The 13,160-nt window shown below is 45.5% G+C and overlaps 1 protein-coding gene across 4 annotated transcripts in view; it reads right to left on the bottom strand.

Moving 5' to 3' along the window:
* LOC138962355 (protein PAT1 homolog 1-like) overlaps positions 1-13,160 on the bottom strand; it is a 45,664-nt gene that overhangs the window by 31,233 nt on the left and 1,271 nt on the right. Inside the window, exons 2-6 of one of the 4 annotated variants that reach the window (XM_070334142.1) lie at positions 11,853-11,970; positions 10,582-10,709; positions 8,890-8,997; positions 7,871-7,942; positions 7,210-7,332 (exon numbers count right to left, since the gene is read on the bottom strand). In XM_070334142.1, the coding sequence (XP_070190243.1) occupies positions 7,210-7,332; positions 7,871-7,942; positions 8,890-8,997; positions 10,582-10,709; positions 11,853-11,970 (549 nt within the window). The remainder of the gene's footprint in view (positions 1-7,209; positions 7,333-7,870; positions 7,943-8,889; positions 8,998-10,581; positions 10,710-11,852; positions 11,971-13,160) is intronic. The other 3 variants (XM_070334143.1, XM_070334144.1, XM_070334145.1) reach the window with 3 other exon arrangements.

Below are 13,160 nucleotides of genomic sequence, written 5' to 3'. Positions count from 1 at the left end.
TCCAGACCCGTCCAGGGAAAGTCCAAAGCGTTTGTCTGCCATGCCTGAGGATCCGGGAACGGCGAGACAAAGACCGGAAGCCTCTTTGAGAACCTTCTGGCAAAAATATCTACCAGAGGCTTTTGGACCTGGGCCCAAAGGCGAAGCAGTGCCCCGTGAGTGATCGTCCACTCCGACTGAAGCACCCTGTCTGAGCGCGTCCGCCAGAGTGTTCAGGCTCCCTGGAAGGTACCTGGCTGAGATCGTGATGTGGTGTTGCGAACACCACTTCAGGATCTCGCAGGCCCTGTTCGAAAGAGACGGGGACCGCGAACCTCCCTGCTTGTTGAGATAAGCTGCCACTGTCGTGTTGTCTGTAAACAGACGAACATGCTTGGCATGAAGGGAGGGAAGAAACTCCAGCAAGTTGATGTGCCACAGGCTCTGTTCCGCCGACCACAGACCTGACGTTGTACATAGGTCCGTGTGTGCCCCCCACCCCAGCAAGGACGCATCCGTGAAGAGGTCCATGTCTGGGGGAGGCAAGGCAATCGGCACTCCTCTGCAGACCCATTCCGTGTCTAACCACTGAAGGGTCGTGGACTGAAACCATCCCTGAAGAGGTTCAAGGGCGTTTCAGTCCACCCGAGGAGAGTCCCCATACGGTTTCAGCCAACTGAAAAGGCCGTTTGTGGACCCTGCCCAGAGGAACCAAGAGAGCCACGGACTCCATCTCCCCCAAGATGGAGGCGAGCGTCCGGAGGGAAGCCCTCAGGAGAGGCAAAGTGGAGCGAATGAGAGCTTGGAGCTTGTCCACCCTCCTCTGGGAGGGTTGGACAGTCCAAGAGACCATGTCGAAAGACATCCCTAGATAGGTGAATGTCTGGGACGGAATCAACTCCGACTTTGATCGGTTGATTGAGAAACCCAACAAGTTGGCTTCTCGAAGAACCGACTGGGTATGCTGCGAGCAGCACGTCTGGGATTGGTTCAGAATGAGCCAATCGTCCAGATACACCCGCAGTCGAATACCCTGCGACCTCACCAGTGCGCAGAACTGTCTCATCACCATGGTAACAAGAAGGGCAAAGCCCATACGACTCACATGCTTTACACATTTTTCCTACCAAAATACATGTGACCCAAGGTCAAGGTCATCCAAGGTCATCCAACACAAAGCTGTTAATTCAAGACATAGGAAGTACAATGGTGCTTATTGGCCCTTTCTACCATGAGATATGGTCACTTTTAGTGGTTCACTACCTTATGACCTTGATCATATGTGACCAAATGTGTCTCATGATGAAAGCATAACATGTGCCCCACATAATTTTTAAGTTTGAAACAGTTATCTTCCATAGTTCAGGGTCAAGGTCACTTCAAAATATGTATACAATCCAACTTTGAAGAGCTCCTGTGACCTTGACCTTGAAGCAAGGTAAACCAAACTGGTATCAAAAGATGGGGCTTACTTTGCCCTATATCTATATATATATACGACTTGTGTCTGTGTGTGTGTCTGTGTGTTTGTGTATCTGTGTATTTGTGTATTTGTGTATTCGCCATGCACGGCCAAAGTTCTCGATGGATCTGCTTCAAATTTGGTGGGCATATTCAGGTTGACCCGGTACAGGACACAACCTGGTCGATATTTCAACACGTGCTCTCAGCGCGCAGCGCTGAACCGATTTTGGTTCCACCTCAGCTACCCGGGCCCCCATACCGACACACCATAGCCGCTACACCACATCACAACGCCAAAGTTCTCGGTGGATCTTTTTCAAATTTGGACACCGTATTCAGCTACACCCCGGACACAATATCATCGATGAGATATTTCAACATGTGCTCTCAGCGCGCAGCGCTGAACTGATTTTGGTTTTTGTGTTCATTTCACCATTATAAGTAACTCTTCCTTATCTTCTCATCTTCTCCAGGTTTTCAGCGTTTACCTCCCTTCCTTCATATGGTGCACTATAGTTTGAGGGAGGCATCTTCGGATATTCCCATTCTGTTACTATTTTTAGAAGGTCACCGCAGTGTCCAGAACGTAAATTGGACCCGTAAATTATCCTCACTGTAAAAGTGCAAAGGTCGAATCAATTTATAGCCACGCGAAAAATACACTGTCATCTATCTCTCTATAGATATGGCTTCTCTGTGTTTGTGTGTGTGTGTGTGTGTGTGTGTGTGTGTGTGTGTGTTTTTATGTGAGCAACACCTGTGCATTGTTCAGTTCTGTTTGTGATGTGGTCTGGCGGCTTTTGTGTAATTTTATGTACTGGCCTTCCTTTCAGAAGCCATAACAGTTCAAAAGGGCTTAGAGATAAGCTCTAAATTGCTCAATCCTGTTTGAGTGGAGTTCGCCTCCAAAGGTGATTAACACGGTTACATTCGTCGACAAGGATGGGACTCGATATGGTCAGGAATGGCATTATGGCCACTGAATCATTTTCGTGCTGTTCCCATTCCACGAATCTGGGAGGGACCTAAGCTTGGCGGGTCCATTGTTCGGACCCGGCGAAGCCGGCGTACGGCTCTAAGTACTTCTTCCCGGCGAAGCCGGCTACCCGGCGAAGCGGGTATTCATTCTAGTATCATATTTAGGTGAGGTATTGAATCTCAAAAACTTCAGAGAAAATGTGAAAAATAGCTGTTTTTTAGGCAACATTTATGGCCCCTGCGACCTTGACCTTGAAGCAAGGTCAAGATGCTATGTATGTTTTTTGGGGCCTTGTCATCATACACCATCTTGCCAAATTTGGTACTGATAGACTGAATAGTGTCCAAGAAATATCCAACGTTAAAGTTTTCCGGACGGACGGACGACTCGGGTGAGTACATAGACTCACTTTTGCTTTGCATGTGAGTCAAAAATCCACGGAGCGAGAGACAGCCCGAAGGGGAGTGCACGGAACTGGTAGATCTGATCGCCCCACCGGAAACAAAGCCATTTCCGGTCGGCCGGATGCATAAGAATGTGAAAACATGCATCCGTCAGATCGATCGAGGTCACCCAGTCTCCTGGACGGAGAGAGTCTCTGACCAAGGCTAGCGTCTCCATTTTGAATTTTATCTCTCTCAAGAAAGTGTTGAGATGGGATAAATCCAAAACAGGACGCCATGCTCCTAAAGCCTTGGGAACGGCGAAAAGACGCCCATAAAACCCCAGGGAGCTGTGATCTAGGACCCTCTCCACAGCGCCCTTCTGTACCAGGGAGGCAATTTCCGCCTGAAGAATGGACCTTGCTTCCTGTGAGAAGGGGGGCTTGAAGACCGGCGGACACCGGGAAAGAGGTGCCTTTTCCTCCTGCCAGAGCAGTCGGAAGCCCAACCTCACCACTCCCACAATCCATTGGCTGTCTACAGAGACCATCCAATGTGAAAGTGCCCGGGAGGGGCCTCCCGCCATCACCAAGGTGGAGGGCGGAAGGGGGGTGAGATCGGGAGCACTTCATTGGGGGTGGGGTTTGCTGCTAGAGCCGCCCCGCCCCCTTCCCGAAGCAGTTCTTTTCTTCGAACCACAAGAAACCTGCTGAGCTGGCCGTTTGGGTGCAGGTTTGGGATGAGCAGAGGACTGAGCCTGCTTTTGCTGAGTAGGCTTGCTCTGTTTGATCCCCTGCAGAGTAAAGTCAGAGAACTGTTCGTCCTTATTTGACTGGATCTCCTTGTGTCGAGCGTCAAGCGCCAAATGACCAAAGAGAGACCCCTCTGCGACCGGAGACACTCTCAACGTGTCCCTGGTAACCTGATCCGTAAACTGCGAGTGCGAGAGGAACAAATCCCTCCAGCACATGACTGCGTGAGCATAGTGCAGGGAGGATAGTCGCATCTGCTCTTCATTCACCCTAGCAAGGGCTGCAAGAAGAGTAGAGACATCATCGGCATCTTGATCCTGACTGAGTGTGAACGGATCAAGACTCTCGGTCAGCGACCGAGAAAGCGTCCTGATGATCGTCTCAGAAATGGATGCTAGTTCCAGGAGCTGACGTCCTATCTCCTCTGACGCAAGAAGGGTGTGTTCTGTTACCGTCACACTCGAATCACGCTTCAATGGTTTGACCAACAGAGGAAGTAATTCCCGCGACACCTGTAAAGTTGTGCCTAAGAGTGAAGGACGAAAGCAAGTTCCGACCGGATCTGCTCAAGTTGAACTTCCTATGCCCCGAAGGAACAAAGGTAGAGGCTTGAGACTCCGAAGCCAGCCAAGGCTGAGCCTGTTCCGGTACTGGCCCATAAGGAACCAGAAGAGGAACAGGGACAGAGGGAATACCACTTCCGGGTTGTGATGGCTTAGCTAAAACATGCGCAAGGTGGTAAGCCACCGAAGGAGACTCTTCGAACCGGAAGCAGGAATCATCCTCCTTCGCGGGACGAAAGTCAGACATAGCTGAAGGGGCAACTGAAGCGGAAGCCGACAAAGCTGATGCACCTTCCGGAAAATAACGGGATGTCACCTCCGCCGCAGCTTCAAGTGCAGCCTTGAGCCTAGACGGGAATCCCGAACGTGTCTCCTCACTAGCAAAAGACTGACCGTCAGAGTAGTCGAGCGAAGGACACTGACCAAAGTCACAGTCGCCGGTGGCGGAAGGGTGTGCGGGATAACCGGAAACCGGAAACCCGTGTACCCGGAAATCATCTTGACTCATCCCTTGACTGACATGAGAGAAAGGGTAAGTCGAGTGACCATCCGAAGCCACCGGAACTGGATAGGCGGAAGCCACCCCACCCACAGGGTGAAGCAACGACTGCCCCGGCCGAGGCACTGCATGCCCGACAGCCGGCCGCTGTTGCTCACTCACCGGCATCCGTCCGGAAGTGCCAGGAAGAGGAACAGCGTATCCGTCCGAAGCCGGAAATGCAACCGACGAAGCCGCACAATGCGGAAACGAGGGCTGCGTAGACTGAGGCCGAAAGTCATAAAGCCCGGAGGCCAGTCTCCGGTCAATCCCAGCACCGACCGCGGAGTGAACGAGTGGTGGGGGACCTATGCTTCCGGTGGGAACCGGAAGCGCAGCAGCCGAGAACGGCTGCCGCCCTTGTTCTGAAACGCCCGAGCACGCGTAGAGCATCGGGGGAGACAGAACAGAAGAATGCATGTTGTGAAAATACCCCAGAGAACTGTCTCCCAAAAGGGAGTGTCTGGTCGCCTCACGAGGGCTGTTGGACCAGTTCAACTTACCGGCAGTGCCGCCTGTGGCGGCAGAAACCGAAAAGACAGGAAACTGCTCCCTGGAACCGGAAGCCGAAGGCGCCAACAAAGAAGCCAAGGACCGCACATCCCCCACGGACGGAGGAAGCACGACGCTGGTGGATGGCGTGGAATACTGCATCTCCTCTTTAACCATGCTACGAATCTCTGGAACCAAAGATTTAAGAAGAGAAGACACCAGAGCAACCTGCCCCGATGCCAACACAGAGGGAGAGGCAGAAACAAAAGAAGTGTCTCGCTAAGAGCCAGACGCAAGTGCGCTAGGAGCAGAAATAGGCACAGTCATAAGCGTGTTGCGAGCTTCATCAGAAACAACAACTATCACTGGTGGTTTGGAAGAAGAAGACGACTAAGGCTTAACTTTGCCCTTAACGTCGGCTTTACCCCGCTTTTTATCCGAGTCAGCCATGCTGACCAACAACAAAAATGGCGTCAAACCACAAAAGTTACTGAAAAACACAAATCCAAAATGGACAGAAAGTCAGCAACTACAACGCAAAAATTCCTGTCAATAAAACGACAAAAGGAACAAGCTCACCAACTACAGAAGCCAGCAAACAAAGTAGACGGGTAACGTGGCCGGCAGGTGTCAACCAACACAAGAGTCAGCCACGGGAGCGCCAAAATCAAACGACCTTCTCTCAAGAGGCTGAAAAAGTCGTATGATTGTAGCCACGTGGCGATAGAGGTAGTGGCGTAGTACACACCAATGGGAGGTAACTCACAGAGTATGTCAGACCTGATTACCACTAAAATTTCCTGGTGTACAAATGAGGCTAAAAATGTGTACAATCAGAATTTTAAGGTGTACAATTCATTCTTGCGGTACACACTGTGCAGACACACACACACACACACACACACACACACACACACACACGCACACGCACACGTGCTTTATTCCCCCCTCAAATAACTTCCACCGTGGCTGATCGAAACGTCCGTTCTGCAAAGTTTGCAGAAGGCGTGGTGTTTTCCCTTCATCGACGAAGTGACGAAAGGAAAGTCTTTGCAGTAACTCGGCTTGAAAACCTGATTGTACTTCCGAAGCTCTTTTCTGTCCCCTTCATCTTCTGAATCGGTTTCGTGAGCTCGCTTTTCGCGTGTAGCCATCTTGGACAGTTTAAAAGAAACACCGCAATGCGCATGCGCAACTCGATAGGCGGATGACGTACCAAACCGATGCTGATGTACGGTTACCTCCCTTTCGTGATTTAGGCACGGATACGAAAAGAACAAACACAAAAAAACGCGTACGATTGATTTTTTTTTTTTGCGTATGATTTTAATGTCTGGCGTATAATCGTACAGCGGTCTTCAATTTCGTAAGATTGTACGCAAATTTCGTACAGTAACCAGGTCTGGTATGTGCTCATTACCATGGCTATTTTTAGCTCTTTTGGTGATGAGGTTGCTTCCCTTTAAAAATGTTAGACGGGTAAGCGTTTTCAGACCTTAGCATCTCAGACTGTGTCAATGCTATGTGTGATTCGGAGTAAGAATATGTAATTTAATTCACAATTAAGATAGGTTGCACTACATAATTATATGCATGCCTGGAAATAAGGCTATCATCATGAATCATACCAGTGCACTTTGGAATATCTTTAGCTTTGCTCACACGAAGATGTGAACAGCTGGTTAACTATTTAGACAATATAATTACACTCTAGTCTAATCGTCCCATTAATAGAACGGGTCTCTTGACCAAATTCTGCCCATGACCTACCATATCAAAATTTCAATATACTGACGACCGATTCACACCACCAACACATTACAGTGGAACTCCCCTAAAACCCGAGAAAATTAGGGCTTAAAAGGGAGGGAGTCTTACTCTTAAAGTAAAGGTAAATTCACAGATGTTATGAACATAAAATGTTGAACACTGAAGTCTTTAAAAGGAGGCGGTCTCAAAGCGGGTGGCCCTTGGAGGAGGAATCCAATATATCTAAAGGGGCTTCAACATACAAAAGACTGAGATACTGTGTCACAGTACTGGTTTTGTTCACACATACCCGCTGTCCAGCTTTGGCAGTGTCAAAGAGTTTGCGGAGGGCATCAGCAGGTTTGCGGAACTGGCTGTCGTGAGATGGAGTACCCCAAATGTTCCTGCTTTTCGGGGATACCTGTAACAAATCCTTTAAGTTGCCGGGAGTTGTTACCAATGTTCTGAATGTCAAAAATGTCTCATAAAATACTTTATTTCCCCCTCCAGACACAGACGCTTATATTATCTGACAGGTAATGACTCAACAAAAATAGAAGAAATTAAAACATTGTAATACATTATAGAAAAAAGCAGTATCTGACCAAATTCTTCTTCTTCTGCGTTCCCATGTCTGACCAAACAAGAGTCCACTGAACATAAAAAAGATGGCAGACTTTTTCCCTTTATTTAAACTGACTTGACTATCAAACCAATCTGGTGTTCTGTTGTTGTGGACTTTAACACACACAAAAAACATGAAAAACAGGGAGTCTATTCAGGTATCAATCATGCGCACTCAAAAAGTTAGAATAGATGCACAACCAAAAAACAAACAAAAAACAGACATCACTGCTCTAAACTTTAAGTACTTCTAGTAGCAAGGGATTTACACACAAAAGTATGCACAAGCAACCAAAAACACTGGGAAGAAAAAAGAGTTGCCATGTTCATTAGACCAGGTCTCTTACCAGGTGTTCGGTATCCAGGAGGGCGGGTGGGGAGGAGGGGCCAAACAGTTGGTCCAGGTGAACCTGTCCATGCTGCCATCAAAAGCAAAACAGTGAGGCCGGACGTTAGTACAAGCCAGCAGTTAACTGCATTAAATTCAAACAACAGAAGCATGTGAGGTATACAAGTGAGCAGTGCACCGCATAAGACTCAAACAAACAGGTGCATTTACTGATTTAGGGTGTGCCAGTAAACAATGTCTTTTTTTTCAGCTGGAGTGAGACAGTGAGTGAGCGAGTCAGTGACCGAGTGAGAGAAAACATTGGACATGGGATTGGTCAGTCGGCTTGCAGGCGGAAGACCGGAAACGCAAACTCACTTGCCATAATATTCTAGAAATGCTACTAGGATTCGACCTTAGGATGTATCCGATTCACTGTCAAACTGCAAGTCAGTGTACGTGTGCAACAAAATACTGTCCATGCTCTTGCTGTTGTTATGTCAGTGACTAATCATCATATTCATGCAGCACTGTTCATGTAGCAATGGCGACTCAAGAAGTACTGGGCTTCACTTTCAGGCTTTGTTATGTGGGGTGTCATAACTGGTAAACATTATTTGAATAAATGAGTCACAACACTTGAAAATAAAATGAAATGTGAGCGTGCACTTTTCAAATTTAATTTTGTGAAGGATGCAGAATGGTGATCAAAATGAAAAAAATGCACACTAGAACATGCAGGGAACTGAATTAGATATCTATGTCTTAGCAAAACCACAACATCACTGCAGAAAAACAAGTATACTACCGAGAGTAAAACAAAATAACACAGCTAGAAAAGTAACAGAACAGAAGGGAAACATAATTAAATTTCCTAAACATCAACACACACACAAAAATATGATAAAACAGCAACGTAGGACTGCTTTCCTGCTCTCCTCCTCAGATGATTATACACGTAAAAATTATTATAAACCTTCATCTACAGGTCAAATCCCTCCCCCGTCCCATCCAATCCTCAAAGGGAATCTCCCTAACCTGTTGTTGCCTGCCAGAGAAAGGAATGGGCTGCCCTTTGCCGAAGAATTTTGCTTTGTCATCCTCCTCTTCCTCCATCAGCCGGCTGATGCTCTGTTCCAAGAACTCCTGAAACACACGCTCCACCTTTGAAAACAAGCCCTAAAAAAACAAAGAGAAGAATAGACTCTAAATATTGACACTAACCGTAAGCGAGAGGTTGCGTGTTCAGGCCTGGGTCAGGCCGGAATTTTCTACCCCCTTTCCTAACCTAGGTGGTGGGTTCAAGTGTTAGTCTTTCGGATGAGACGAAAAACCGAGGTCCCTTCGTGCACATTACATTGGGGTGTGCACGTTAAAGATCCCACGATTGACAAAAGGGTCTTTCCTGGCAAAATTGTATAGGCATAGATAAAAATGTCCATCAAATACCCGTGGGACTTGGAATAAAGTAAAAAAAAATTCCATCTCACACGGCATTAAGTCTCAGGAAACATGAATACACGCATGCAGGAAAAGAAAAAAAAATATGGGTAGCGCCGTATGTATGGCAGCTCGCTTTCCCCGGGGAGAAAGCAGCCCGAATTTCCATGAGGGTAACCTCACTGGACTGTAAATCTTATCCAATCCAATCCAATCCAATCCAATCCAAGTGAGAGTTGTGTGAAACAGTCTCCTGGGCTGAGGTGCACAAAGTGAAAGTTGGAGCCATCCAACTGGTTGGGAACAAGCCACAGTTGAAATCACAACCACAATTTCAACCAATCTGATTACGAGACTGCATACCATCCAACTGGTTGGGAACAAGTCACGGTTGAAATCACAACCACAATTTCAACTAATCTGATCACGAGACTGCATACCATCTATCTGGTTGGGAACAAGCCACGGTTGAAGTCACAACCACAATTTCAACCAATCTGATCACGAGACTGCATACCATCCAACTGGTTGGGAACAAGCCACGGTTGAAATCACAACCACAATTTCAACCAATCTGATCACGAGACTGCATACCATCCAACTGGTTGGGAACAAGCCACAGTTGAAATCACAACCACAATTTCAACCAATCTAATCACGAGACTGCATACCATCCAAATGGGTGGCACCCAGTTTCACTTCATGCACCTCTGCCCTGGCACCCTAGAGAATAAGTAGTACTGAAAAGAACAAACATCATTCATCCTTATGCAGTTTTAATTTCTGTATTTAGATTGCATTCTTTCTTTTGCTTCTAAGATCTTGTCACCAGCACTCTGCTTTACTTGTTTATGATTCTCAATTTGAAATCAAGCGCTACATCCTAATAACTTTTCTCTTTATCCCCTTAAGAAAGATCTACACATCATCAGAGATGTTAACAGCATAGGTATGTACATGAAAACTATGCCTTCAAAGTTCCAGAGCCACCAATGCTGTGGAATCATCGTCATCACCCAAATCTACATGCTTAAAGAATGGGGACAATAAATGATGGCAATAAGGAAACAAACAGTTTAGACATTTCTGTTCATGTCTCATTTCGTAAGTAGGACCACTAATGCTCATAGGCCAAAAGTAACTAGAGCTTCACCACAATTTTAGCAAACATTTTTTTAACAAGGAAACTTGCGTTTGTTAAACAAAGCAAAAAATAAAAAAATTGAACACACACAAAATCTCAGGTCATGTTATTGACACTAATCTCCAAACCTGTGTAGAAAAGTTTACCTCTTGACTGCGATAGGACCGCTCGGCATTGCCATATCCAGAGTCCTTGGTGTGGTCTGGAGGCTGCAAGTCAAAGAAGGATTCCCCTTCCAACTCCGCAAAGCGCTTGTGTTCCTCCTCATCCCAATCTGAAAAAAGGCACACTTTTAAACAGACCATTTTCTGTGTATGACTGAATATAATAACATTAATACTAAAATAGCTAAAGCCTATGGCTATACATTTCATTTGAACACATACATAATAATGTACATTGTACAAATGTCTCGCTTGATCACCTGATTTTTCACTTACTGTGTTGAAAGCGAAACTAGTAGCTTTTACTTTTTGGAAAGTTAGGAGACTGGTCCAAATCCACTTCTCTGGTTCTCTCCAGCTCAACAAGATTTTAAGTCTCAAATGAAGAACAAAAAAAACAAGAAGAGCAAACGCTCGATCGAGTCACTTTCGCAGTTCTGAATATTATATGAGGCATCAGATGGACAGGAAGAAATTGCTATTCACAACACAATACAGATGTAAATAATTTGATGTAAAGAATAATCCTATAAAGTTTGAATCAAATCCGATGAATAGTTTCAGAGATATGATATTTCAATTTTTTTCCTTCAAGACATACCTGTGACCTTGAAAAAGGTCAAAGGTCACCAAAGCAGACGTCAAAGTGTAGAGGTCACTGGGAGTCACGTTCACATAAAATTTGAGCCCGGTCACTTTTATAGTTTCCGAGAAAAGCCCAACGTTAAGTTGTGTGTTGCCGAACAGAAAAGGCTAGTTATCTCCCTTGTTTTTCTGATAACGTTCGTAAAAGGCTACAGATGTAAATACTTTGATGTAAAGAATAATCCTACAAAGTTTCAATCACATCCGATGAACTTTGTCAAAGATATAAAATGTCTAATTTTTCCTTTGACGCTGACCTGTGACCTTGAAAAAGGTCAAAGGTCAACGAAACCATCGTTAAAGTGTAGAGGTCATTGGAGGTCACGACTAAACAAAATATGAGCCGGATCGCTTTGATAGTTTCCGAGAAAAGTCCAACGTTAAGGTGGTGTCTACGGACGGCCGGCCGGCCGGACGGCCGGCCGGCCGGACGGACAGACTAACACTGACCGATTACATAGAGTCACTTTTTCTCAAGTGACTCAAAAAACTCTCAGAATTATCTGAACATTCTGGCTAAGAACTGCCTTAGTTTTTCACATTCCAAACATTTAAAACAGATTGCCACATTCTTTCCAATATCAACAACCTGGTTCAGAAAGACTCACCTCCTTCACAATTTCCAAATGTTTCATCGTTGAGAACATCAAACTCCTCTTCTTCTTCTGGAGCTTCTATCAACTCGTTGTCATGACTGCCTGGTATTCCTGCTCCAAGTCCCAGAGCCTGTAAAAAAAGAAAAAAGGAGAAAAAAGATTACATTCTGATTTAGCTTTATAACAGAACTCAATGTTCAGATTCTCCTCACAAAGTACTGTCTGGGTACATTTTTCTCTGGGACAGGCATTGATCATACTTCACACTGATTAGCCTTGCAAACGTCACTGTCTTTATAGCAAGCATATCTTTGCAGAAAAAGAGAAACTATCAAAAGAATTAAATTAATAAATTACACCCGTACTGAGAGTGAGATAAAATATTGTTTTGAGGATGTATACTTTACACTGCTTACAGTTACACTACAAAAAAATGTATTTACTGTAAACAATTATTCTGGCAGTAAGTACGTGAAATCTGAATTTTCTAGTTTTTTTAAGGTGTCGGTCGAGCTGGGGGGTGAAAGATATTTAGCGGAACAGGAAAGCAATGTCGCTTTGCCATGTGTCACAGTCTGTGATGTGAGTGCATAAAAAGTTACTTTTGGTCAGTCAAAATGGAGAAACTAACCACAAAACAAGATGTTATTTTTTGCCCTTTTCCGTTGTTAGCTTTTCTCCCCAGATGAAAAATATCAAAGTTTATGTTTTGAGAACGAATGCAGTTTGTTGTTGCCGCAAGAGGGCAGCAGTATGAAAAATATGCACAAGAGAATTTCGTCTGTATATCATCAGAAAACAACTATATCGAACCAACAACCTACAAATAGCAAATTTCTAACACAATTTCCCATAATCCTGGTCAGAGTAGCGATTAAAACGCTATGTTTTCAGCATAGTGATAGGGCCTAATCCAGGTTTCCCAATTGCTTCGTTTCCGGCCGATCTATGTGGAGCACGTGATGCGCACAAAAAATATTGGCGGTCTAGAAGTGTCGTCTGCGCAATGATCGCGGCGGCTTTCTTGACCGCCAAGGACGACCACGCACGTTGTGAGACGTCATTCGTTAGACCTCAATAGACCTTTTTGGTATAGATCTGCATGAGCAGCTGTCGCGAGATATCCACGAGACATGCTCTTTGTAATGCTTTCAACGTCGCGAGAACTTCGAACCTCGACTTTCGCAGCTTGCGAGAGATAGTTGTACCACATGGCGTGCTTTGAAGTTTGCGAGAGCTTGGAATACCTATTAAAGATAGGGTCTCTATATTTTAATTGGTAGAGGCTACTGTTACGCCTTTTTCAAGTCGTAAGTCGAC

The sequence above is a fragment of the Littorina saxatilis genome, linkage group LG3 (assembly GCF_037325665.1).
Source record: "Littorina saxatilis isolate snail1 linkage group LG3, US_GU_Lsax_2.0, whole genome shotgun sequence".
Lineage (NCBI taxonomy): Eukaryota > Metazoa > Mollusca > Gastropoda > Littorinimorpha > Littorinidae > Littorina > Littorina saxatilis.
Note: the sequence above shows the minus strand (reverse complement) of the source record. Positions and strands in the feature narration are given on the sequence as shown.